At 37.4% G+C, this 27,169-nt stretch overlaps 1 protein-coding gene across 1 annotated transcript; it reads left to right on the top strand.

Annotated features, from left to right (window-relative positions):
• Nucleotides 1–449: 449 nt before the first annotated feature.
• gabra6b (gamma-aminobutyric acid type A receptor subunit alpha6b) lies at nt 450–26,496 on the top strand. Its single transcript, XM_080867415.1, has 10 exons — nt 450–583; nt 735–859; nt 1,247–1,314; nt 2,370–2,590; nt 4,039–4,121; nt 4,319–4,462; nt 4,747–4,899; nt 9,571–9,848; nt 17,225–17,481; nt 26,347–26,496. The coding sequence occupies exons 1-10, from the start codon at nt 498–500 to the stop codon at nt 26,357–26,359; spliced, it is 1,428 nt and encodes a 475-aa protein (XP_080723541.1). The 5' UTR covers nt 450–497; the 3' UTR covers nt 26,360–26,496.
• Nucleotides 26,497–27,169: the final 673 nt, after the last annotated feature.

The following is a 27,169-nucleotide window of genomic DNA, read 5'->3' as shown; positions in this document are numbered from 1 at the left end:
ACACACAGAGAGAGAGAGACAGAAAAATGAATTTGAAATCAATCTGTACTCAAAAAGGTCCCTTGCTATACTGTCCATTGATATAACAGTATTGTATTTGTGCAAGCTCTCTTTCTCTACTTCTCCCTCCTCCCCTTCTGTATCTCTCTTCGCGCTTTTCTTTTCCATCGTCTTTAAAAACACAAATAAATAAATAAATAAAGGACGACATTCTTCGTTATTTAACCTTCAAAACGGTCTAAAGCAAAGTTGCCGTCGAGACCGATGTATTCCCTGCAAACTGCTTTGTCCCGTTAACGTTAAAGCTCGCGTCGTTCTTCCTCTTCACTCTCTTAAAAACTCTTCAGGTTTTTCCAGCTGAGCGATTCAGGCTGAGGCGGGCGCAACCGCACTAGAGGGAAAGTCAAGTCGTGCTGGACTGGCGCGGTATCCTCTCACGGTTTACAAGTAAAGCAAGAGCGGACTCGCATTTTATCAAGCTTTGAAAATGATGGAATATGCTGATTTTAAAAGTTGACCTGGGATTTCTAGTTGTCAGGTGTCGAGGCATGGCTTTCCTTGTAACTTGCTTATTTTTGTCTTGGTGAGTATGGCAACTCTTTTCTCTGCATGTTCTCGGACTTTTACGCATCTTAATCACAGACTGTGGATGCTTGTGCCTTTGAGAAACTCAGTATATTCAACTGATTTTCTATCTGTTGAAATGAGCTTTGAGCAGTGCATATGTACTTTAGTTACAGTGCTAGCAGTGTTTGGGGAAATCAGCACAGTGAGACCAGTATATATTTGGATAACATCACGCGTATATTGGATAGATTACTGGATGGCTATGACAACAGACTGCGACCTGGATTTGGAGGTATGCTAATGGACGTATTATACTGTATTTTGTATAATATTGCTTCATGATGATTAGATCCATATCCTTCCTTAAAGGATAAAGTTTTACTCAACTAGTTGTGTGTATCTCATCTAGTTTACGTTATCTCTTAGCCGTCTTTCCCCTCTTACATTATAATAAAATCACAAGTTTGCTATTAGAAACTTTTCATAAAATTATCATATCTAAAGCATGCTGTTTTGTTGTGTGTTCATTTTATCTGATGTGGTTATTTTAAGTCTGTAAATGGCACATTTTATACATATAACTTTATTCCTTAACCTCTTTATATTTTAAGAAATTAACAAATAAGCTAGTCCAAAATTTTTGTCTGCATCAAAGCAACCACTTATCTTTCTGCTGTAGGTCCAGTTACAGAGGTCAAAACTGACATCTTTGTCACCAGCTTTGGACCTGTTTCAGATGTTGAGATGGTATGTCAACTATGCCGACCACTGAAGTACTGATACAGGATACACAAGGAAAAATGTGTGGATGTTATTCACATACATGTGTTTGGTTGATTGTAAACAAAGTACATGTGAAAACAAGATTTCACTGCAATGTATATGGTCTTTCAACCTCAACTCATGTTACTCCCAGCATTCATTATTCCAACATTTGGGCAGGATGTCATTAGTGCAGCTTAGGATTTTAATCTGGCTGACAATCCCCCCCACCCCCCCCACCCTCCGCCATAGCGATGTGGCTGTGTTAGGATGGAATAGGCGGGCTACTTCTGCCACGGGATAGGCTGAGTGATGTATGTCTGTTGTACTCTACTATCTTTGGTCTTAAGCTTTAGATACTGCTTCACAGCCTCTAAAGCCTACTAGAACTGCCATGCGATATGCTAGGGGCAGTTCTATAGAGGGGTATGTAAAGCTTTTAAGGGAAGCAAGGCCATCCATGTGATCTAAAGGCTGGATAGACTCATAATACTGACTTACTGCTGACTCTACAGATGAAATAAACTGTGTCTATTTTAACTGTGTATTAATAATGAATTACTCAATCAATTCACTTAACTTTCAGAGCTGGTAGGGAATGAAACATGGAAAACAGAAAAGTAAAATTTGCAACAATTGAAGAAAAACTATATATATATATATATATATATATATATATGTGTGTGTGTGTGTGTGTGTGTGTGTGTGTGTGTGTGTGTGTGTGTAAAGGTGACCAAAGTGTACAATATGCTATGTCTTGAGGGTTTTCATCATAAACAAGGTTTTAGTTTTGGCAGTATTGGCATTAATAACATAATCCTCCAGAAAGAAAAAGAGACTGAGAAAGAGAAAACAATTCATCACATTGCCAATACTCTATCCAGCAGGTTCCTTCGAAACCATGGCTCACAAACCCATCTGCCATTATCTCCGGGGGAAGCAGATAATAATGGCAGGAGATAGTAGATGCAGCACCAGCAGTAGGAGTGGTCATAGTAGTAGTAAATACATTCGTAACCCACGCTCTCACCTCCATCCAGGAATACACCATGGATGTGTTCTTTCGTCAGACGTGGATTGACGAACGACTAAAATTTGAGGGCCCCATTGAGATCCTGCGGCTCAACAACTTGATGGTCAGCAAGATCTGGACACCGGACACATTTTTCCGCAATGGCAAGAGGTCGATCTCTCACAACATGACTACCCCCAACAAGCTGTTCCGCATCATGCAGAACGGAACTATCCTCTACACCATGAGGTAACAGTGCTGGACAGTGAGATTCAAACCTAGCCAAGACCGGAATAGAGCACAGACCTGGAAAACAAATTAGATGAACAGGCATCCAAGAATATGCACAGACATGAAAAGAAACAGCGTGCCATTCCAAAAACAAGATATGTGCCATCTGATACTGAAAACAGCCCTGGAAAGTGATTCAAACAAACATGACTCCAGCTTTGTTCCAAAAGGAGATATGCAGAATGAAAAAAAAGCCCCTAGAGTCAATAATGGCACAAAAACAGATTTTTTTGTTTTTAATTAGATTATCTAAGTGGATGAACTCTAAAACATTTAAAAGTAAATAAAAAGGCTTTATCTAAGAAAAATTGTAAACTATATTACAATAAAGGGATGCCACCTTTGTCTACATTACAGATTTTATGAGGGTGGGGTGGGGGGCTATAGACAAGATGGCAGACACAAACCAACTTGTTTGTTTTTTTATTGTTTTTTTTTTTTTTTACATATATGAAGTAGTGCTACATTTATTGGTTCACTGGCTGAAAAGAAAATACATTCGAAGGCAATAGATGTTTAAATAACAGATAAGCTAACTGTAGTTTTGTGAGTATAATGATGCAGTTTCTACAGTCTCAGCTTGAATTTTGTCCTTGTGTTAGCTTTGGGTAAAAGATCTAAACTTTTTCTGAATTACTTCATCTTAAAGTTGTTGTTGTTTTTTTTTTTTTTTTTAAAGTAGTTTAACTTGAATCATTTCATTTGGGATCAGTTTCCCCCCCTTCGTCTGTGAGCCTGAGAAATTTCCTCAAAGCTCTGAGCTGCTTATTAGCTGTGAGTTCTTGTATAAACTGTCACTCTGGTAAACAAGAATATTATAACAACATTGTAGAACTGAATAACCTAAGTCATTTATTACATTAACAATAAAACCAATATAATATCACTGGAAATGTTTTAACAACTAAGGATATTATTAAGATGTTGTGTTCTGTGAATTTTATAACTTGAATAATTCCAAAGAATCAAATGTGTTTTACAAGTAAATAAACAAATAAATAAAATAAAATAAATACAAATAGAAAATAACATTAAGTTGTTATTAAAAATAAGTTATAAATAAGTTATGAAAATATGTAAGTATATGTTTTACTTATGAGCAGACAACAAACATGGGATTCTTCTTCTGCCATTAAAAATAAATAAATAAATAAAAACATCCTTTGTGAAATGTGTTATCCACGGTTGTCCTTCGCCAAGTTGTGTGTTCACCGCAGTGAAATGGTCTTGCAGGTTTTAGGTCATCTATGTTACCAAAAATATTGTATAATCCTATATTCTGTACTTGTTTTTTTGCTATAATGCTGAATGGCACCACACCAGACCCAGCTTGAAAGAGCAGTGTTTATAAAGCTAGTATGAAATATAAATCATACACTTAATTAAACTGTTTTCTATTCCTACAGATTAACTATAAATGCAGAGTGCCCCATGCGTCTGATGAACTTCCCCATGGACGGCCATGCCTGCCCACTTAAGTTTGGGAGTTGTGAGTTAGTTTTTTTTCAGCCTTACTCACCCGACAGATGGTGTCACTTTCAATCACTGATTACTCTGTCACTGAGCAGATGACTGACAAGATATCGTCAAAGATCTTAATTTGAAATGCCATACATATGTGTGTATGTGTGTGTGAATTTTTGAAAGTTTTCATTTTTAATCGCCCTTTTTATCCATGCTGTCTAGATGCTTACCCCATCAGTGAAATTGTGTACACATGGAAGAAAGGTCCTCTGTCATCTGTTGAAGTGCCACAAGAATCATCCAGTTTGCTGCAGTATGACCTTATTGGTCAGACAGTTTCCAGTGAGAGACTAAAATCCAATACAGGTGAGCAGATGTTTAACATCACCTGTCATAAAGAGTGTGCAGTGGTCACTGTGTTAAAACTAAAACCTGCTAAGGACACTTCAGTGAATACGTGAACTATTTACCATTACATGTTTGTGGAATGTTATGTCATGCATGAACTTGCATTCTTTTTAAAAATTTCATCATAAATAGAACAATACTTTTCACCAGTCAGTATTAAAAGACTGGTGTATTCATCAGATGGCAACCATGTCAAGTAAATTCTCAGCATTGACAAATCTTTTTGGTATTTACTCTTCCAGGTGAATATGTCATTATGACCGTTCATTTTCACCTGCAAAGGAAAATGGGCTTCTTCTTGATTCAGACTTACATTCCCTGTATCATGACTGTCATCCTGGCCCAAGTCTCATTCTGGATTAATAAGGAATCAGTTCCAGCTCGGACTGTGTTCGGTAAGAGCTCCTTAAATTCTCATACTCATTTAGTGTATAAATTTCAATGTCAGTTTCAAGATTTGAAAAAAATATCAGAAAAAGGGATTTTGACGTAGACTCCAGAGCTAACACATTTCACACAGCCATTGACTACTTGGATTGAAATATTTGGAACACTGAAGAACATTTTCAGTTTGTCTTCCAAAAATAACTGGCAATTTTTTGTAAATATTCAGGTTTTCTCAGTTCTAATTTTGCACCATTGCAGTTAGCTTCAGATTATGACACAACTTGAGTGCCCATTAATTAGCTGAACAAAATAGCCAAGCATACATTATCCATTATTTTGTTGTGGCTTACTTCTTTTTAGTAAAGTATCAAAGTATCAAAAAGCCAAATAATAAACTGTCTGGATTTATTGACTTGCCGCCCACTGGTTGACCCCACAACTCCTGACTCTCACTTTACAAACTTTAAGCAACTATATTTTCTCTGTTTGTTGCACCCTAAATTAAACTGCAATGAGCTGTCTTTAAAATGAAACCTCCTGCAATAGAACAAAGACCACCACAGTCATCACAGTCAGGTTTTACCTTCATTATCTCTATTCCTCCTCCACTATGGTGGAGCTGAATTAATTGGGAATAGATGTCCTTTTTGAAATTGGTCATGCAAGGGCTGAGAGGGGGAGGATGTTTACTTGGCCCTTTTCCGAGCACTCACAGGTTCCGCTTGCTCACATTACATTACGCTACAGTTGCTACCAAGCTCTAGCCTCAGGAGCAGCAAGGGTGAGATACACTGAACAAAAACAGAGATAGACTAAGAGGAATGACAGCAACAGAAAGACAGAAAAAGCACAGATGCAAAAAGTGAGGATAATGTGCAAAAGTGCACAGATTTTGCTATCATTTTTAACTGAATTTCCATTATTTGTAAAACTCAAGATGCAGCTGTGCACAGAAGCAGTGCTAGCCCTTGTCTTTGGAAACGAGCCAGCGCTCCAACAAATCTGCATTCTCCTTCAGAGAATAGATCCCCGTCATTAATGTTTGCATGGAAGTTGAAGCCTCGTGTAGAAAGCACATCTGTGGCAACTCATTAGCCTCACTCATCCTGCTGTTCTCAATTCACTCAGTACTGGCTGGAATGAAAAGATACAGACAAGCAAAAAACCCCCGAAACAAACCCAAAAACCTGCTCATTCTAAATCGAGGACAGAGGACACAAGAGATTATGTACAAAACAAGTTGCATTGCAAGTGATGGCCAAAAAGCCACTGCTTGAATAAATTGAATTAACACACAAGTTTTGGGTTGTGACTAAAAGATAGACAGTTTAGTTACGTTTGAGAAGAACAGATAAGTTATAGGTGACCTATAGGTGTAAGAATATTAAACATACAAAACATGTATTAAGGGAGTTCAAAACAAACAATTATTGTGTCTATGAAGTCATAATTCATTTGTGAACTTTAAACACTTCTTTGACTTCACAAGACATACATTTGCTACAACAACAGAAAACAGTGAATAGCTGTGTGTATTAATCTGATAATCATTATTTGGAAGGTAACCAGAGCTAGTGCACTCTCATTTTCTTCAGATGCATCCTAGGTTGTTTTGTTCTGGAGACAGGCCTGACACTGACAGTGCATTAAACCATACCATATTGCGTGCTGAATTGTCAACAACCTAAGAGCTGAAAGTCCCTTGAGCACAAGTCTTACAGACTTAATTGAGTGTGGCCTAATTTGTACCTTGCTTTTTTTCTTATAAAAGCCCATAAATGCCCCAAGCATTTCATTTCTATCCTGTCTTTATACTTCATCCCTCTCCCTCCCACACTCTTTCTTTCTTTTTCTTTTGCCTCTCCCTCCTACCCTGACAGGCTTTCTTTCCATGTTCCTCCTCCCTTTTGCAGTCATTTAACTGGTGCTTCAGATTTAAACAGTCAGACTGGTTGACTGTTGGAGGAGGTTGCATCTGAGGGTTGTTAGGTTTTACCATCAAAGTGCTGTGTAGAAAATGTTTTTGAGACATTATTAGGTGCATTAAAACCCCCATAAGTTCCTACAATGCTAATGAAAAGTGCACAGCTACAGTGCACATTTGGTAAACCATGGGAACAGTGTTCAATGGCCCTTTATCCCTGCTTGCTTTAGCTTGATGAAAGTGAATTAGATATGTACTTTGGTAATGGGCTATTAAAAGAGATGTTCATTGTCGTGGCTCAAGAGTTGGGAGTTTGCCTTGTAATCAGAAGGTTGCCGGTTCGAGCCCCGGCTTGGACAGTCTTGGTTGTTGTGTCCTTGGGCAAGACACTTCACCCGTTGCCTACTGGTGGTGGTCAGAGGGCCCGGTGGCGCCAGTGTCCGGCAGCCTCGCCTCTGTCAGTGGGGCCCAGGGTGGCTGTGGCTACAATGTAGCTTGCCATCACCAGTGTGTGAATGTGTGCGTGAATGGGTGGATGACTGGATATGTAAAGCGCTTTGGGGTCCTTAGGGACTAGTAAAGCGCTATATAAATACAGGCCATTTACCATTTACCATTGTCAGCATCTTTATCTGACTTAATAAGGAAGGAATCTGGGTGGGGAAAAGGGAAATTCTTATCTAAGGATTAAGAACTACGGATCATTTCTATTCATGAATTAAGTAGTATTAGGGGCTATGTCTGAAATGTTATATCTAAAATGGACATGTAATGGACCTTTTGTGTGATAAACTACTCTTCTCCCAAATGAAAATTACTTAGAAAAAAAATTAAAAAAAGAATAATTATATATATATATACATGTATATTGATTTCCTACTAAAAGGAAGTCTGTTAGTCTTAGTCTAAGCTTCAAGTTCATGTTCATTCTTTCTTCTGATCATCTCTCTCCATCATCTTGTCTGTACCTCATATTAGACAAGCAAACAAATATTAGCAAATACCATACAGCCTGGATGTCTTTCTCCAGAATGTTTATAGATATTCGGTCTCTTTTTACCGACGTGCCAATGTGGGGGCAGGGGTTAGTCTGCTTATGGACAGATTAGCATTCCCTCAAGTGACTTTTTGGCAACACTTTCTGATTTGAAATGCCACATTCTAGTTATATGCCATAAAACAGGACTGCTGCCACATGTTAAAAATATTCCATGGGAAAAATATGCTCTGCTTGGCTCTGTTATTTTCTTGTTACATCATATACACATATATTTTTATCAAAGATTTATGACATCAACATCTTAACTAGTGTTACACAGTATCTTTTGTTGTATGATGTGCAATGTGCCTTTTTTAAAAAGTATATCTTTCTCTATAAATATTAATAACACGATGCTACGATTTCGATTGGGACCTGGAGGTGCAGGATTAGAAATGAACAGCTGAAATGAACAGAAAAGAACAGCTCAGGTTCAATAATTTGGAGGGAAAGTAAGAGAAAAGGATGAGATAGTATGAATATAAGAAGAGGAGGGACACGGGGTATATTGGAGAAAAGATCTTAAAGATGGAGCTGCTAAGCAAAAGGAAAAAAGGAAGACCACAGAGATGGTTCATATATATGTAGCAAACGAGGATATGCAGAGAGTAGGGATGATAGAATTGGTGAAATTGAAGCAGATGATCCATGAGCAACCCCTAAAGGAAGCAGCTGAAGAAGAAGATGTATAAATGTGTATGTCAAGTTAGCTTATTATGATATTTATCAGTAACTCGTACGAGTCCATCATGATGGTTTGTTTGCAGTTTCATCATGGATATTGCTGATACTATTGATATTTTGATGAAAGTATAAATTTGAAATCTCAAATTTAGCAACTGCATGAAGAAACTGTAAGATTTCTCCCAATATTTAGGTTAACAATCATTGTTAACCTAAATTGTTAACTTTTTTGTTCTTTAGGAACAAATGTCCCAGTATTGCATATTTGTGTGTGGATTGTTACTGTCAGTGTCTTTAATGTTTTTACTTTTTGAGAAGCAATGAACACCTAAACATCCAGTTTTCTCAAATCCGTCTTTACAGAAGAGCTTCAACTTTGCATTGTTAGTGGGTTTGCTCGTGAACTGCTTATCCTGATCCTTCCACATCATTTCTGCTGGATGTATATCAGAACCTTGATGATTCCAAAAAATAATCTTTCTTTTACTACAAAAACTTTTTGGTAGAACGACCGATCAGTGTTTGTTTACTGGTTGTCTTTTTCTTTCACGTTTTCTCTGGTAAAATTAAGAATTTATTGTTTCATCACTAATGGCAAGCTGCCCTGGACCAGATGCACCAAAACATGCCCAAACTACAATACTCCCACCACCACGTTTCACAGATGGGATAAGGTTCCTTTGCTGGAATGCAGTGTTCTCCTTTCTCCAAACAGAAACTTCTCATTTCAACCAGAAAGCTCGATTTTTGACTCATATACATCCAATAAAATGTGTTCAGACAATCCTTTGGCCCTCTGTTTGAACAGCAGTGCTTTCTCTTTAAAATCCTGACATGCGTGAAATAGTTTTTTTTCTCTTTTTTGGTGTTAAACACCATTGTAATAAGTGGTGTGAAGATTTGGGTAAAATGATAAATGATTTCTAAGATTTGATCTACAGATTTTGAGAAAAAAAAAGGCTCAATTTAAACAGGCTGGCTCAGCATCCTTATTTAACAATATATCTACTGCTGTCTCCTTCCCATATGCAGGTATCACCACTGTCTTGACGATGACAACGCTCAGCATCAGTGCCCGCCACTCACTCCCTAAAGTCTCCTATGCCACAGCCATGGATTGGTTCATTGCTGTTTGCTTTGCCTTTGTCTTCTCCGCCCTGATTGAGTTTGCCGCCGTCAACTACTTCTCCACCTTACAGGCCAACAGGGAGCACCGGAAAGCAGCGGCCATGAAGGCAGCAGCTCAGGAGGCAGCAACTGCGGCCGCTGCTCCCGCTGTGGCCGCAGGGAATGACGTAGAGGTGTCCTCAGTAAGTCTAGCTCACCTTTTCAAACTTCTGTTTACATGTATCAACAAATATTCTGATAATTAGCTAGTTGAAGATGACCAGCCTGCTGTTGTTTCTTTCAGATAAAACATCTTAATATCACAAAAGTAGAGAAATGCCACCTTTACTTTTTTGCTTTTCTTTACTTAAACCAGTAAAGGACATGCAGAAAGTGATGGTATAGTATTAGCTCCAGCTTTAAACATTAGAAATTGGTTAATCCCAGCAATGAATGAAGCATGGGATTTAAAAAATGTGGCTCAGTAACATCTGGCTAATACTAAGCAAAGTGTATTTATGTATTTTTTTTGCACTAATTGCTCTGTGAAATGGCTTGCACATATTGATATGCCCCTATTTGAATTACACAAATTCTAGAAATTTACTTATTAGTTTTGGTTTTTCTGAATTATAACTCAAGGAAGGTGAGAAGCAGTTTTTTTTGTGAAGTATGAGTCATTTGTTTGGGAAGGGCTAAAAACACAAAAATGAGGTGGCCAAAAGTGCTTGTGGTTCTAAGGTTGAGGTATATAACATGCGCATTATGACATCATCTCTATATATTGCATATCAGGTTCTTCTCCCTAATCATTGTGTTTATTTAGATCTGAGGTTTGACTTGACTTCTGGTATCTTGCTAAGCTTCTGTATTTTTTTTTCATCCTGTCTAGCTTGTGTTTGTCTCTCTTTAGCTGACGAAATCCATTCTTTGCTCTGTGCTGTTATATAACAATTTCAGCGTTTCATTCTTTTCACAGTTTATGTTGGCTCTGTCAGCATGACATAAGCACATCTGTGTGGCAAACGGAGAGCAGTAGATAAAAAAAATAGTAATTGTGTTAAAAAAGGCGAGTACTACAATATGCAACCTTTTTGCTTAACTTACGTTGAGTCTAATTCTTGAATTCTGAATTGTCTAATCCTGAGTTAGAAAAGAGTTTGCTGAAAAAGACCTGAATTACCTGAACACTTGAATTTTTTTTTAGCTAACTCTGACTATATAAAAGTGTCTGACGAAGTTGTATGTATAATAAAAAAAGCCATTGTTAACTGAGCTCTGATGCAATGATTCATGATGGCAGTGATATAAAGAGCAGAGCTGTCATTTTATTCCAAGGAACTTGAAAAACAGCAATGAATCACACAACTTGAAATGTAATTATTCAAATTTAGTTCAATTCATTTCTGATATTTACAATAGGAGTTATCTTAGAGCACTCTACACTGTAAAGCCATACTGTAGGAAAAATGTAGGTAGTACTCCCTATGAGAACCCACGTGGGGAGAAAACACATATTCGAACTATATTCTGTCTATAGTGTAAAATGATTTAAACCACATTTACTTAAGTTTTATGATCGTATAGTTGTTTCAGCTTCATGCCAGCGATGACAAGAATATTTCATCACTGTGACCGATATCTCCATGACAAATGATTGTTCATTGATCAATGTTTAAAGCTTAGTCTGTACTTATTGCGTCAACACAGTGTGCATCAAAAGCCATGTCACTACCGGAGCCACACACTTTGATGTCTTTTTTGACTAGTTCTACAACTCCTGTTATTTGTGCCATTTTTTAGAGAATGCTCCATGGACACACAAATGCAAAAAGAGTTAGCTGGAGTTTTGAGTCTGTATCCATCATATAGCAGAAGACTCCTACATGGGCCAGTATTTCTTGGAGGGATACAATTACAGCAATTTGAAAGCATCAGACTTTCTACAGAGCAATGTGATGGATCACACAATTGTGCTTGTGTCCGAAAACTGCTTTATTAAATCTTAAAGGCCGCTTTGAAGGAGAAAGAGCAGGTAAAATTGGTTGTTTGAGCTCTGGTTGCTCCAGTCTGCATGCCAAATATCCTTGGTCAAGATACTGACCCCGAGTTGCTCTCCAATGCATCCATAAGAGTAAGAACTTCTATGAATTTTAGATTAAAAAACACTTACCAAAAAGAAAAAAAATCATAGGAAAATGTACTTGAATGAATGGGGGTGAATTAGGCAAGTTGTATAAAGCACTTTAAGAAAAGTGGTATATAGTCCATAATGGTAGTCCATTTACCAACCACTTTCATTTTCATATTTGTTGTTTATCCTCTGTTTAGTGAAGATTTAGTTTGCATTCCAATTTATTAATATTAGAAATGTTCCCATTTTAGTGTTACGGCAGATTCGTGTTTTTGTTCACTTTATTTTAAACAGCCTTTCAATTTAAAGAACTTTTTTTCGATACATGAGTGTTGTCTTCAGTCGAATATCTAATAAAAAGAACAATAACAATATTTTAAAAAATGTTTAACAGCAAAGCCTTTCATGAAAGACATTCAACAAATATAATAAACAGAAACATAAGAGAAATACCAAATTACCTGAAAAAAATCTTAAATTTTTGTTTGAATGTAAATGAGAAAGGCAGGCTTTAACAAGTGTAGACCATGCCAAGTCCCTGCTGCATACATGAAGTAATCATGTCAATGCAGTGTTTGTGATATATTGTGAAATTCTGCAAAGAAAATTAAAGGTTGTTCTGTGAGCAATGGGAGACCTTACCCCTGCTTTAGCATGTTGGTCCTGCTTGACAAGAATAGATTTGATTCTACTCTTAACCTTTTTCCCCTAAATTCTTTCTGTCGTATTTTTTGCTGACAGAACAAATACGACATTTGCCACATCTATAATGTAAATAGAACACAATACATGAAAAATCACAAAATCATGCTTTTGTTTGCAATTTATCCAATGCTTCTATCTCACCCTTTTGATCAATTAAATGTTACAATATTGCTTTTCCCTGCTTCCTCTCTCTGCTCTATGCTACTATTGTAAGACCTCTATTCTCTACTTCACACACACACACACACACACACACACACACACACACACACACACACACACACACACACACACACACACACACACACACACACACACACACACAGATCTCCCTTCTGCGTCTCTCCTGCTACTTTTGCTTGAATGTGCTGTCCACACATAAACAGTGAAACATAACAACCTTCACTTTTTCCAGTTTTGCACTCATATAACTCACATGCAGATATTATCTGCAACACACACCTAACCAACCCGTGTATATACATCATCGGCAACAAACGATGTCCCCTGCATCCATATAGTTCACTCATCGCTTTCAACAATGCCTTATCTATCCATCTAGCTACAGTATATCATCCATCCAGCCCTTTCTCCCAGTCCTTTATTCATCCCTGTAACTGTGTGATAACCACAGTGAGTGACACGGGGAGACAGCCAGTGGCTCAGTGAATGATGTTGCTGCCGATTATGTAAGAGCCATAGATTAAGGGAATATCCAGCATATCACTGCACGCTCACAAGAAGGAGGGCAACCACCACCACAATAAAGCAGAGAGGGGGCTGAGAAAGCAGGCACAGTCCATTTAAAAAAAAAAAAAAAAATTTTTTTTTTTTTTATATGGAACAAGATGGAGAGATGGATGATGGGCCAGTGTGGTTTGTTTTTTGTGTTTTATGTGAGTTTGCATTCGTGTGTGTGTGTGTGTGTGTGTGTGTGTGTGTGTGTGTATGCATTAAAGTTACACTGAGAGGAGAAATAGAGTGGGAGGGATGCATCATGGAAAATGACTGCTTTCACCAAATATGTAGGAGGAAAGACTCTTTATTACATAGAAAAAAAACACAACAATGGCGTATCACTGGGAATAGAAATAGCCATCTACCAGTCACGATTTAAAAGACCACGACCTGTTATGACTGTCATGTAAAACACAGCAGGCATGGAAACCTCACAAAAGCAAATTGGTTCAGTTAATGAATCAAATATACAACTGTAAACATAATGGGGGATCGAGTGTTTGTCAGTGTGAGTAACGGGTGCTGAATGCATTTCCAGTGGTGAGTAGGTGGTGCAGTATTTAGTGCTGGAAATAAAGAAAATATTTTTTTCATATTAAGAAAAAAAAATAAGGTGAGAGATAGAAAGATGTGATCTTTATGCAGAGGTTGAGCCACGGGTACTTGCAATCACAGAATTTGAAAAGATTGCTTAGGCGATGAGACACTGATTAAATCAGGACATTTTTAAGGAAATTCTTTTGCTGTCCTGTCGGCTTAATAACTAGACTGAAAGAGAGGATTTTCAGGTTCAGGGATCAACACTAACTAAAAAGTAGCGTCATGGATGGTGCATAACATTTTGACTTTTGTTGCCAAGATGTCAGGTCTCTCTTGGAAATGAGATTTTTTGATCTCAATGAGATTTTTTTTTTACCTGAATAAATGAAGGACTAATAAAAAAATTGTAATGAAGTAACACTTGTTGAATGCACTGATTACAGGTATTTATTTAGAAATTTCTATTTCTACATCATTTAGCAGTCTTCCACCCCCCACCCCCTATTTTTCTATGTTTATAGCTAACTCTATAATAATTCAGTATGTGAAGCATAACCATAAATATCCACCTTTATCAACGGTATTATTAAATGATAATTTAGTCATGGTAATTCGATGGACATCCAGTTTTTGGAGAAAATTCTGCTGTGAAAAACACTGAACAACTGTTATCTTTCAGTCAACATGAGACAGGAAATAATCAAACCACCAGGGACCGGCGCTACATGAAGCTTACATCTCTAGCCTATTCATTTTTTATTCAGCACAGTTAAAGTTTCCAAGCCTAAAATGACTGCCTGCCAGGCTTAATCATTGGGAAATTTTGTATTTTTAAGAACTTTTTAGAAACAAGCTACAACCATTAAGCCAGTTAATGTATGTCATTAGCCTACTTTCACTTCCCATAATGGCAGTAGTGTAGGAAAGTTAAGTAACTTTCCCACACACTATGCAGAACTGCATGCCTCCCACTGTTTCCCACCAACTCTTTATTGAAATTTTCAGAAGTCATACTAGTAGCAGTTTTGCAATGTAATTTAGTCATGCAAATTAATTTAGTCATCTAAAATGTGCAACTGTGCCTTAAACTGTGCAATCACCTTGAGCAACCATGCTATGATTCAAAGAAGTCACCTGAATTCACTTCGCCTAGGGCAAGATCTCTGTGTTACTGAATTTGCGAGGTTAAAAGAGTTATGTTGTCACCAGTGTTTTTGAAGGCTTTGATATATGTGTGAACAATTTGTTTCTTATCCTTATTTCTCTGCCAGTAATCTCTTGGTACTGTACATAAAAGTAAAAAAACAAAACAAAAACAAAAAACAGTTTCGTGAACCCTGTGAGATTGTGAGATTAATATGGTTTAAATGTGCAAAATGACAATGATCAGGAAATTTTTTGTCTTTTCATTCATTTATCCGTATCCTTCGATGGTTCATCTTATTGGATCATAACTGTTGTGTGTGACTGTGTGTGTAATATCCATGGCTTTTAATTTGTAATAATTATTTACATATATTCACCCACTTACATCCAAACACCCAGAGATGAGGCTCCTTAGTGGACAGAAAGTGAAATCGTGCTGTCTATTAACCCCTTCGCACACTATGAAACATAAACACACTCGTGTGTAGCTCTTAACCTGCTCTACTCACGGAGACCCACATCCAAACATGATCCATATATCCGTTAGTCAGCACCCAACCTTTCTGTGAGTCTGTTGAAAACTAGAGCAGTGAATAAGGGACAAGGACTTGATCTCCCATGAGATTTAAGAGGAAGCCAAGAGATCCTGTTGTCATCATGAGCAATAGCTTGTCATTTGGCTCAACTGCAGACATGTGCAGTACACCATGCAGAAGTAATGCATGCGGTGTGTGTACTCACTGCATGTTGTTACCTAAAAGGGAAACAGAAACAGGTAGCTGACATTTGAAGCTACAGCCTGGTGTTGTGAAGCATACAGTATACCACTCACAGATAAGAGGATACACTATTATTCACTGAAGAGTGAACTTAACCTCGAAAATGACTGGTGGTAATGGTGGACCTGCTCTCTCTCTCACAGCCCTTCCCCAGTGTTGCTATAGAACTTTACAGAGCTTGATATATTCATCAAGCCCATAATAATACAGCTTAAAGAGAATAGAAAGGTTTAAAATGCTGCTCAAACATTAGCTTTTTTTATCTTTGTCTAACACCTCCATATCAAATGTTTGTGACTTGCACTCCTGTGAACTTCCTCAAATGATAAACACATTTAAACCCCCAGACGTATAATATATTAAGATTTTACAGCATGATTGCACTACTCAGCATAGCTGCCATGGAATGACTGACAAATATTTTATATTTAATTTGATTCAGTATTAATGTTGTTAATAACTCTAATTTAACTGCTAATGGATTTTTAAACTGGCCACCATGGATTTTATTTATTTATTTATTTTTTGGAATGTTTCCCCTAAGCCTTAGGATTGTAACAGTTTAATAGTTTCTTAACCTGTAGAGGAGCATGTAATCCTGTAGCCTCACAAATCCTGCCTAAATCTCACAAGTTCAGATTTTGTTCCAAGACTGCCAAAAAATATCCACACTGAAGTGAGAAACACTGAATGCTTTAGTAAACTACTAGGAGTTTTTCCCCCAAAATAAAATGTAAAGAACTGTTCAAACTCTGCTCTGCAATAAATGTTCTAGAAACTTGCAAATTTAACAAGGAATATATTTGAAATTTCCATGTAAACAAAAAGTGTCCTATAAAGCATAAATATGGCACAAAACAGCATATTTAAAATAAATATTAAATTATATTATTATAAAGTTCAGTGCTTACTCAGTGAAGCTGCTGATCAATAAAAGGCCATCGTGGAATGACTGTATTTTTTTATGCTGAAATTTGTTCCTTTAAAAGGGAACGTGTTCTTTCTCACTTACTCTACCTGGAGGCAACACATTGTTACTTGACCCATTTTCCAGATGTACACTCCCCTTACTTTCTGTACACATACTGTATATGATTTACAACTATTGGAGCAGGGAGCATGTGTTGCGATCACACTAGTTTACTCAAAGTTGATGAGGCGTGAGAAACCCATGCGTCAATATATTGAGCTTCTTTCGTTTAATATGGTTTGTTTGCCTCCCACAACTACACCAGCCTTGACAGAATGGGCTGAAGTTTCAATCAAAATCAAAACATCATTGATTTTCTTTTCTGGGTGTAATTACTGTGATACTCATACTCATTTTAGATATAGATCACATGCTCCATAGAACATATGGACTTATCTATTTACAGTATGTTAAACACACCACTATCATCAGAATGGATTTTTCCTTTTTTCCTTATTTCCTCCCTTAACACTAACTAGCATTGATGTTATAAGATACTGACATTATAACATTTTGTTTTTCCCTGGTCTTTATATACTTTGTATCGTTCTTATTTTCCTCTCCAAGGTGGATGCCAGTAGTGTGCTTAAGAAGAGGATGAACTCCACCCCGATGTTTGAGCGTCCTGCCAAGACATTTCCCAACCCACCGGTCAATGCCCAAGCATTCCTCCAGCAAGGTTCGGCTGTACCGGCCAACAATGTTCTGACTGGCACCAGCATCATCGACAAATACTCACGCATCCTTTTCCCCCTTTCGTTTGGCGCCTTCAACCTGGTCTACTGGATTGTCTATCTTACCAAGGACACAATGGAGATGTCCAGGTGAACAGATGGCATGTTGTTACAAATGATTCCAGCATTTGTTTTTATGTGTTTGTAGAGAGACAACAGACAGATTTTAGGATGACTACTGCCTTACTGACTATAACTGAATGTTTTTTTTTCCCCCCACTCGGCTAGGAAAGCCCGATGGGATATTGTCGGCAACCTGCTGGGTGGGAGGGTGGGCGGGCAGGCGGCGTCGACACCCAAATTTGTGAATGCAATAACTTGAGAACAACGCAACATAGTAGTATCAAATTAGCACCATTGGTACATCTACTAAAATCTCACACAAGTTTGAATCTCACAGATCTCAGCCTCAAGGTCAAGGTCAGAGGTCAAGCATTAACTTGACTACTACGAAACAAATGTACAGCTTCTGTACTTATATAAGATATAATGATATATGGAATGTTCATCAAATTATTGACATATGAACAAGAAAATTATTTGCACTTTACATTACTGCTTGGTAACAGTGTGGTAATAATAGAGTAATAAGGTGGAAATGACAAGGTAATAATATGGAAATAGGAGTTTACTATGACTTAAATACAAATTAATATCAAAGTAATAACTAAGTAATATCATGCATAATCAGTGGCTTTAGCTGAGTAATAGAGTAATAGTAATAGCTGAGTAATAATAATATTGGGTGAGAAGGTGGAGTCTGAAGGAGCAGTGAGGACGTTGGATGGGAAACTGCAGGTTTAGTTATTTTGCTACTTTCATATTAATACCACACTACCACAGTATTACCAAACTGTAATAGAAAGTCTTTTCTCTGTCAAGTTTGCATGCTGAGGTTCTCACACGCAGTTGGTGTTAGTCTTTTCATCAGTTACAATTACCTACTTTGATTCCAGATCTTCATAATAAACTTGAAGAGTCAATATGTGGTAAATTTTAAAAGACGCAAAAGATGCTTTTTGCTCAAAAAAGGCTCATAAGGTTCCACAATATGACTGTGTAATCTGGTTTATGTCCCCACAACAATAATACAATACACATACATGCATACACATTTCTCACAATTAAGAAAAATGTGAGAGTTTTGGATGAAAAGAAAGGCAGTATGCTGATTATGTGGGCAGGTGGTTCTGGAAGTTTACATTTTGCTAAGTCTCCAAGTGTGTGAGAAATAGCTTATATTGTCTTCCTTATTGGTGGATTTTGTTGCGCTTAGGGACCTTTGGCTATTGAGCAAAATATAACTGAAAATATACCCATCTGTGTTCTAAAGTTTGTCTGCTGTGTGTGTGTGTACTTGTGTGTTTGTATACCAATGGGTCTCTGTGTGTAAGAGATAAAGGAAGTTAGAGACAGAGAGAGAAAACAGAATATGGGAATGTGAGGTATTCATTATATATATTGTTTTACATTTTTTTCTTTCTTCATTGTGCATTTGCTATTCTGGAAAGGCATATATTATTCATCAAATACACAAAGATCTTTCAACTTACAGAGAATTTTTCCAATATGACTTTTTCCAAACGTGTTAGAGACTGGTCACGGGGTTGATACTGAACGGACTGCATTATTTACAGGTTTTATGAGTATGTACTTTCAATACATAATGAATTCTTGCCCAAATAGGATGAACATGCAATTATCTTCTGTTTCTCTTAGCAACATTACTAAAAATATATCTCCTAGCCATCATTTGCCATGCATAGATTGCACTTGTAAACAGGCATAATAGCTGTGTGCAAAGCTTTAATGAGCCATGCCTGTCCAAGCCAGAGAAAATAAAGAAAAAATAATTAATGTATAATTGCTTGACCTCTTTATAAAGTCATAATTCTCTTATATTTGGGCTAATGTGGTACAAAACTGTGCAATATCTGTAATGGCCAGCAGGGGTTGGCTCTCCTATCTTAAAACAAGTCAAAGTGTAGAGAAGACTAGGATAAAAGTAGCCTAATTCACGCATAATTTATTGTCTCAGTCAACATTTCACTAATGACTTAATGGTCTCATTTGGGAATTTCAAGTCATATTGAATGCAAAATTAACTTTATGTTGAATCTGCAGTCACATTAAGTGAAATATATGGTAAAAAGGGACCGCTTGCTCTCTTTATAATTGGCAACTTCATTAATCTACCAGAAAACAACCCTTCTACTCACTTGATCTGTGACCTCAGTAAACACTTTCCTGATAGGTTTATTATCTCAAATGCTAATTTAATGTCTTATTAAAACTTTAATTTATAGTCTAATGAAAATTTAAAGTTTGTTATTGAATCATGCTAACTTTTTTAATCAATCCACTTTTTAACCTCCTAAGACCCGAACTCTTCCACTGCATGGATTTTTAATTTCTCTTTGATATTTGGACATATTGGGGCCCGATGAATGTAAAAACAAAGATTTACCAGATTTTTGTTTTTTGCCTTATTTTTGTTTTTAAGAAAAATGAGAGCCACATATGAGCATATTCGTTTAAAATTTTCATAGAACAGTAGCAGTATAATGTCCTCGTAAGTAGATATCAGGACCTTGTAGAGCAAAATTCAGTATTTTGGTCTAAATAACCCAAAATGTGATTTCCACATATGTGGACACCAGGTCCTGATCAGACACACACTCTGTATGATGATCTTTTCTTTGCTGTTTGCTAACTAAGCTCCCACTAATATTTAGTTTTTTTAAATTTTCGTTCAAATTTTCATACAAAATGTGATCTCAAAGAAATCCTTTAGCTTTTTGTCAAACATCAGGATTTCTACATATTGAATTCAGCGAAGGCGACAGCTTTCAAACAATACACCTTAAGCTTACACTAAATCAGTTTAGTAAACAGCATCAAATCATATATAGGATGTGACTTGAAACAGCAACTTGAGAGGCTAATACTCACAACAGACTATATTATGAATACTTATAGTACAACATAGTAAACTAAATCTGAACCTATTTTTCTGTTTTTTCAGGTGCTGTCTTTTAAATTGTATACTGCACATAACTTACAGTTATTGCTGATATACACAGCAGTCGTGCTGCGTCTTGGCTTTGTTATTGCTAAAGCACAAATAGCGCTATGGTTCTTTTGATGACATCATGAGATGCATTGTGCTCTCTTATATTACATCTATAGCTCCCGTATGACACTTTGATAGGATGTTGAGATTTATACTAGTTAGAGATAAAAAGGCTCACTTTATTGTGTATGTGTGCAACTTAGTGTGCTTGATTTGTCCCGGCCATATGCTCTAAACAAATGTGTCTGCCTGGTTGTGCATTTATGTTCACACTATCGATATGCACACTATCAATGTGCATCAACACTTCTGACTCTGGGGCTTTTCAACTGTGTGGGTTCAGCTCCTTTTATTCTCCTTTCTTGCTCTTTCTCTAAAAAGAGAAAAGCCCCCTTGCATGAGCTGAGACAAGTCAGATGACATGACAGTGTTGGAAGGGATCAGGATAGCTGTGTGTGACTAACCCGCTTAGTGACACACTCCTAACTGTTTCTGTTAATTGATAGGAACTGCAAGCTTGAAAGGAGATCCTGACAAACGTCCTGTAGAAAAATTGCAGAGTGACAGCATTTCAGCTCTGGGAATCAGGAGCAATTAAAAATAAGAAAATGGCATATAATAAAGTATGCATGTGTTTCTTTTGGAATTCATGTGCATATGTCACAGAGGAATTTCTTCACATACAGTGCATTTAAGTGTGACTGAGAAAGTGCAGTGAGTGGGGAGGATTGATGAAAGGCAAGAAGGAGGTGATACAATACACAGAGCCCCAGGGCTAATAACTGAAACCCCCAGTGGTCTTAGAAGCAGCTAGTGCAAAGAACAAGTATAACCACAGGTTGTCATTCTGATCGATAACGGCTACATGACTGTAAGAGTTGAATCGTCTAACATCGACAAAAACTGCCACTGAACACGCTTGCTGCAGGTGGTGTTGTAGAGATGGTTCTTATATTCATCCTGAGAAAGATCAGAAGGTCTTCTCCAATACAGAACATCTCATGTCTGAAATCCTACTTGCGAACTTGGCATGTCAGCAGAAGACAACAACCGCAAACAGACCCTTTTTGGGGAAAATAATCTTATTGACAGTGATATGCTGCGAAGAGATGCACCTGTTAAAATGTTATCCATTTTTTCAGCAGTAGATATTACATCTTTGGAACAAAATTACTTATTTTCAAATCACAGTGGGTCTCAGAGGCAGCAATAAGTTACTATCGGGCTTGGCAAGGGAATAGAGTTCCTGGCAGGATGATCAGAGGTTTTTGGTGTGCTCGTCATGTCAGGAGCTGGGCAGTTATCTGCTGAGATGACTCTAAAAAGTAACAGTACTGCACCTCAATCCATTCCATGAAAATAGACAAGTGCAGAGAAAAACTCACAACGCTTTTGTTGACATAATGATGATTTCTAAAACACTAAAAACAGTCATAAAACATTTCTTGGCATGCATTTTGTTATTATGAAATATATATAGTTGCTTGATAATTCACTTTTGGCATCTTGCCAACAGACTCACCCAAATGATAACCTTTACAAGTAAAATCACACTGAAATTTGCTGCCAATCTTTATGCCACATGGAGGTAAACATGAATAAAGAGGTTATAAAGCTGCCAATAGTTGACTTTTCTCCATAAATAAACTGTTTGGTATTGTAAAGTTCACCCTTTTCTCAATTAAACATCTGATTATCAGCATGAATGAAGGGAAACATATCAACGTGGGTGAGAACCTGAATGGTGAATTGCATTTTTACCTAATTTGCTTGTTGCCTGGGATAATTGAGATATATTTGGCTGATATTTTGAATTGTGGCTAAAGTGGTGCAAACACTGCCTAAGATTATAAGTTAAATTACAGTTAAAATAGCGGGAGCGCTATAGATTATGACTGAAACACGGTCCACTGCACAATACTTTCACAGTTAACACTTTACATTTCTTTGCTCTTGTGTGCAGCACCACCTACACTAGTAACCTCTTGATTCTCAGTAAGACCCACATGAATCCAAATATTGTATCCATTAAATGAAAGTGAGCAGCTCTTTTCATTTCAGAGAAATAAATATACAACTCCAGCGGCCTAACTGAAAGCAGATAGCTGTGCAAGCAACAGACCCTTTTTCTCTCTTTGTGTCTTTGCTTTTTTATTGAAGGGTCTCCTGCAAAGATGAGGTGAACCAAAAGAAAAGATTTTGGTCTGCTGTGAGTGTAGGTGGATTTGTGTGCAAGTGTGTGTCTACTTCAGTGAGGATACAGGCATACAAGTGTATAAATGTGCCGTGGCAGCAGTGCCTACCGACTGCAGGCTATTTTAATGAATAGCACCATTCAGGGCGAGACATGAAGGAAACAAATTTGCTGAAAACACTTCCTTCCGTGAAGGGCCCCAGCTGGTTGGTTGACTGGTTGCTGGCTGCCTAGCAGGCTAAATGGTGTATGTGTGTCAGAGTGGGTACAGCAGGCGATAAGCCTTGCTCCTCTTTATTGGCCATCAGAGTTCCAGGCTTGAAAAAACAACTTCCCTATTGTTGCTCATAAATCAAAACCACTAAATGCTCTTTCAAACTCAATTCCTATTTTCAACTGCAGGGCCATAGCCATAGCTTTGGTGTAATGATCATTCAATTACAGGCCACTCATACAGGGAGTAGAGAAGACCGATATAAACAGTGATCCCCTATCTATCATTTTTCTCTCCTGGGTCTTGTGAGAACTGTTTACATCTGCCTTTGTCTGTCAGGCGTTTATCACACATCTACCTTTGTTTGCATGGAAGCCTGTGTGCACACTCATGCAGAAAAAAAACACAAGCATTTACAAATCTTAATAGGATAATTTGTTATCAAACAAGAAATCTGTTCTCTTTTTTCTTTTTTTTCGCATCGTCTATCACCCCTTGCTCCCATTTGCTTTTTCTATTTCTTACTCTATCTAGTGTCACTCTTTTAAACGCTTCCTTTCTCAGTCACCATCTCTCCACTATATTACCACATCTTCCACTCTGCCATGGTGCACAGTCTGCAGTCTGAATCTTCCTTGATAAAACGGGACAGCCTGACAGGCTAAGCAGAGTGCTGTCCCTCTACCTCATTTTCTCAGCATTAATCACCCAGGCTTTCAACTGCAAAGAAGAGACTTGTCTCTGTGGGACTCTCCCAGTGCTTTGCTGATCAGTCCTCTTTAGCAACTGTACAGATGCAAATTTGTCATTTGGTTAGTTGAACAAATGCAGTTAATAAGGAAAGGCAGCCTTGTTTTAAGATAAATGGTGCTGTTACCAAAAGGTCACAAGTTCACTTCCTTTAAGAGCCTGTCTGCAGTTCTTTGACCTGTCAGTGCACCCTAGAACAAGACTGATGATTCATTTCAAGTCAGACTCTTTGAATCTTTTTCTTAAAGACATATGAATTGTTTTGACAGTAAAATATTGTGAGAATGGAATGACAAATGTCGTAGCAAATGTCACATATATAATTTCTGTCACCTGGACACATGTATATTGCAAATTGTTTTGTTTAATCTATGCAGTGTTCCCAGGGGTCGCCAAGTGGGCTTTGCCAAGTGGAGGTAGTGTAGGTAAGGGGGCAAAAGGGGAAAAAGACTCATTTACAACTAAGTCTTACAATAATTTTGTAGGGTATATTCATATAAATGTTGCTCCTTCTTTAGGTTTTCCTTTGCTCTTTGTCGTACATGCTACATAGTATATGCAGGAGTTACGTGAAATATTGTATTATGGCTGCTTTCCAAAACCTAGCCTTTGTAAACATGGAAATTGAGAAGAGTTGCTAAAGAAATTCAAATTCAACTCGACCTCATCTCGAAACAAGTCCTGTTACTTAGCAACGACAATGAATCAAATTTGGGGCAGTTATTTTAGTAATTATTTTGAAACATTATCAAAATTACCCTTCATTTCAATGGTCAGGGGACCATAAAAACTGCATGTACAAAATATCCAAATCCAATCGAATATACTTAAATATTTGTTGACTTTACCCATAAATAAGACTTTTTTTTTCACTTTTTCCAGCATATTTGCTGTTATAAAATCTCCCATGAATTTCATTTTTAGAAATTGTTTGAGTTTCATGTCTATCTTTCTTATGATGCTACTGCTGCTAGCTCAACCCAACAGTTGTGTAGCAAAGAGTCTGCCTACTGTACAATGTGCCCAATAAGTCTATTGCACCCTGCCCAGTTTGGCCGGCACCTGTTGTCCTCCTTGACTTTAAATAAGATGAATTTCAATCATCATTTAATTTGTTGTCAAAGAGATTTCATTATATGAATTGCCAACTTTAGCCATAAATCATATAGAGATCCACTGAAAGCTAATATGAATTAGTCCTAAGCCTTAAATTTCCAGCTTACCAAATGTCACATGCTGAGCAGCACTTACATTTGAAAGTAATCTCTCAGTGTCCTCTCTTTGTTGCATTTTTCTCCACCTAAAGTGGGACGTTTTAAAACATCTTTGTTCTTCCTGGAAAATACGTGAACTGTGCACATCTAGCTAGCGCACAGATTCTGTGCCAAACTGCACAGAGAACCTGTTTGTCACTGGTGATGTTTGTTGAACTGCTAGAAAGGTTTCATTTGAGATTACCCATAAAAAAGTTATTTTGTAGTGCTAGCTAGATGCTGAAGTACTGCTGGTGCAACATTATTGATATCTGCATACTTGTTATTAATCTCTGGCTGTCTTCACCAGCATGTCTTTTATACTGTCTTCCTTCTCTTACCCCAACCGGTCGTGGAAGATGGCCGCCCCCCCCTGAGCCTGGTTCTGCTGGAGGTTTCTTCCTGTTAAAAGGGAGTTTTTCCTTCTCACTGTCGCCAAAGTGCTTGCCCATAGCGGGTCATTTCATTGTTGGGTTCCTCTCTGTTTGTATTATTGTAGGGTCTACCTTATAATATAAAACGCCTTGAGGCGACTGTTGAATTCAATTGAATGCATAACAGGAATGAATCAATGGTGGAGAAGGGGCTGCAGTAGGTAGGGTAGGGTCAAGTGGTGAATTAACTGTAGCATCAGCTGGAAAGATGGAGTTAGTAAGTTAGGCAGTTTCATACAAAATACTAACTATCAGATTTATTTAGTCATTGAATCGAAGATTCTGTAATGCTATTCTAGATCATTCCAGCCCTCTTAAACCCCAGAGTGTACCAATAATACAAGGCAGTGACAATAAATTATAACAAATCAGTATACAATGGTACATTTGTTGTCATACTCCACTGTGTTTTACTTTTGACTGGAATGACACTATGGTTAAACACTTATGTCTACTGGATTTACAAATGCTAAATGCCTATTTTTAATCTGTCTCAGCATATCACAGTTAAAACTTGATGATATAAAGGATGAAGTTAAAAGACACAAAAAATACATTTGCATACTGAAACTATTAAAGATTTTGTTTTCATTTTTGTATTGCAGTGAATTCTAACTAAAAACACACAGAAAACCTCCAACTTTTGCCAGCAGGCATGTAAAGTTCTCTGGCTAAAAATGGCTCTCAGTGCTGTCAAAAGTGTCACCGGCTTCAACACATAAGGCAGAGATGGTAAAGATGTAAACTACCTAGCTAAGTTTTCCAGATGGGTTTCACAAAGTCTTTCAGGAGAACAGTGGCAGTGAGACACTGAATAATTTCAGATTTATTTTACCTTTAAATTCAGTCTGGAATGGTGTTCAGGCAGATATGGACAGATGCAGATTTGAATAGGTATGCATGTGTAGGTTTCTGTAAGCATATATTAGTTTAGTTGAATGTGTTAAAATCCATTCTTCATGATCATGATGCTTTCTATTTTATTTTAAATAATTTTTACTAATTCAACATTTTCTTCTCTGATTTTTGTCTTACAGGGATACCATCTAGGCCTAGTGTTTGTTCTTCTGGATGGCACACACACACTTACATGCATACATTTACATTTATATGTATCAGCCACAACCTTAAAACCAGCGACCATTGAAGTGAACAACATTGATCAGTTCATTTAAATGCAGCACTCTTCTGGGAAACCTTGGGCTCTGACATTCATATGGATTTTACTTTGACTTGAACTGCTTACCTAACCTTTGTTCCCGACTAAGCACACCCCACCATTGCAACAACATTCCCCAACAACTGCAACCTTCCCAAGCTGTATAATTTACCCCCGTGATATAAAAACTCCTCAGGAATGGGTGAAGAACACAACAAAGACAAAAGTTCCCAGATACTTATCTGATGATGAATCAGTGGAATTCTCCAGAATGAGCCACAAATTCACAGGAGATACACTCTAAAGAAGCCAGGCACCAGAGGACACCCAGCCTCAGACACCCCATGTCCATATCTGGACAGGTTAGATTTGCTTTTGCAGATCAAGTGGAACCCAGTGCTAGGCAATTAGATTCATTGTTATGGCTAATCTGATATAAATTTAAGAGGCACAAACAAAAAGTTCCACTTCTCCATAAAAAAGCAAAACCCAGTTAAGTAAGTTATTAAGTTCTTTTGATGTTTTGCACTACTTACAATGCTCCTACTCCATTTATCATATCAAGTAGCCAACTCATGTAGGTAAGTAATAATGGTGGTAAGTGACAAAAAACTGCTATGTACACATTGCAACACAAGCCGGATTATTTGTGCCAAATGCTTCCCCTTAAACACTTCAGGATGTAAGCGAAAAGTCTGAAC

The sequence above is a fragment of the Rhamphochromis sp. 'chilingali' genome, assembly GCF_963969265.1.
Source record: "Rhamphochromis sp. 'chilingali' genome assembly, chromosome: 19".
Classification (NCBI taxonomy): Eukaryota; Metazoa; Chordata; class Actinopteri; order Cichliformes; family Cichlidae; genus Rhamphochromis; species Rhamphochromis sp. 'chilingali'.
The sequence above is the reverse complement of the archived record's forward strand: the minus strand, read 5'-3'. Positions and strand labels throughout refer to the sequence as shown.

Excerpts from the sequence above, each read along its gene's own strand:
- gabra6b (XM_080867415.1), top strand. The coding sequence starts at position 498 with ATGCTGATTTTAAAAGTTGACCTGGGATTTCTAGTTGTCAGGTGTCGA. Across the intron at positions 584-734 it reads ACTTGCTTATTTTTGTCTTG|TTACAGTGCTAGCAGTGTTT; the intron begins GTGAGTATGGCA and ends TATGTACTTTAG. Across the intron at positions 9,849-17,224 it reads ATGACGTAGAGGTGTCCTCA|GTGGATGCCAGTAGTGTGCT; the intron begins GTAAGTCTAGCT and ends TTCCTCTCCAAG.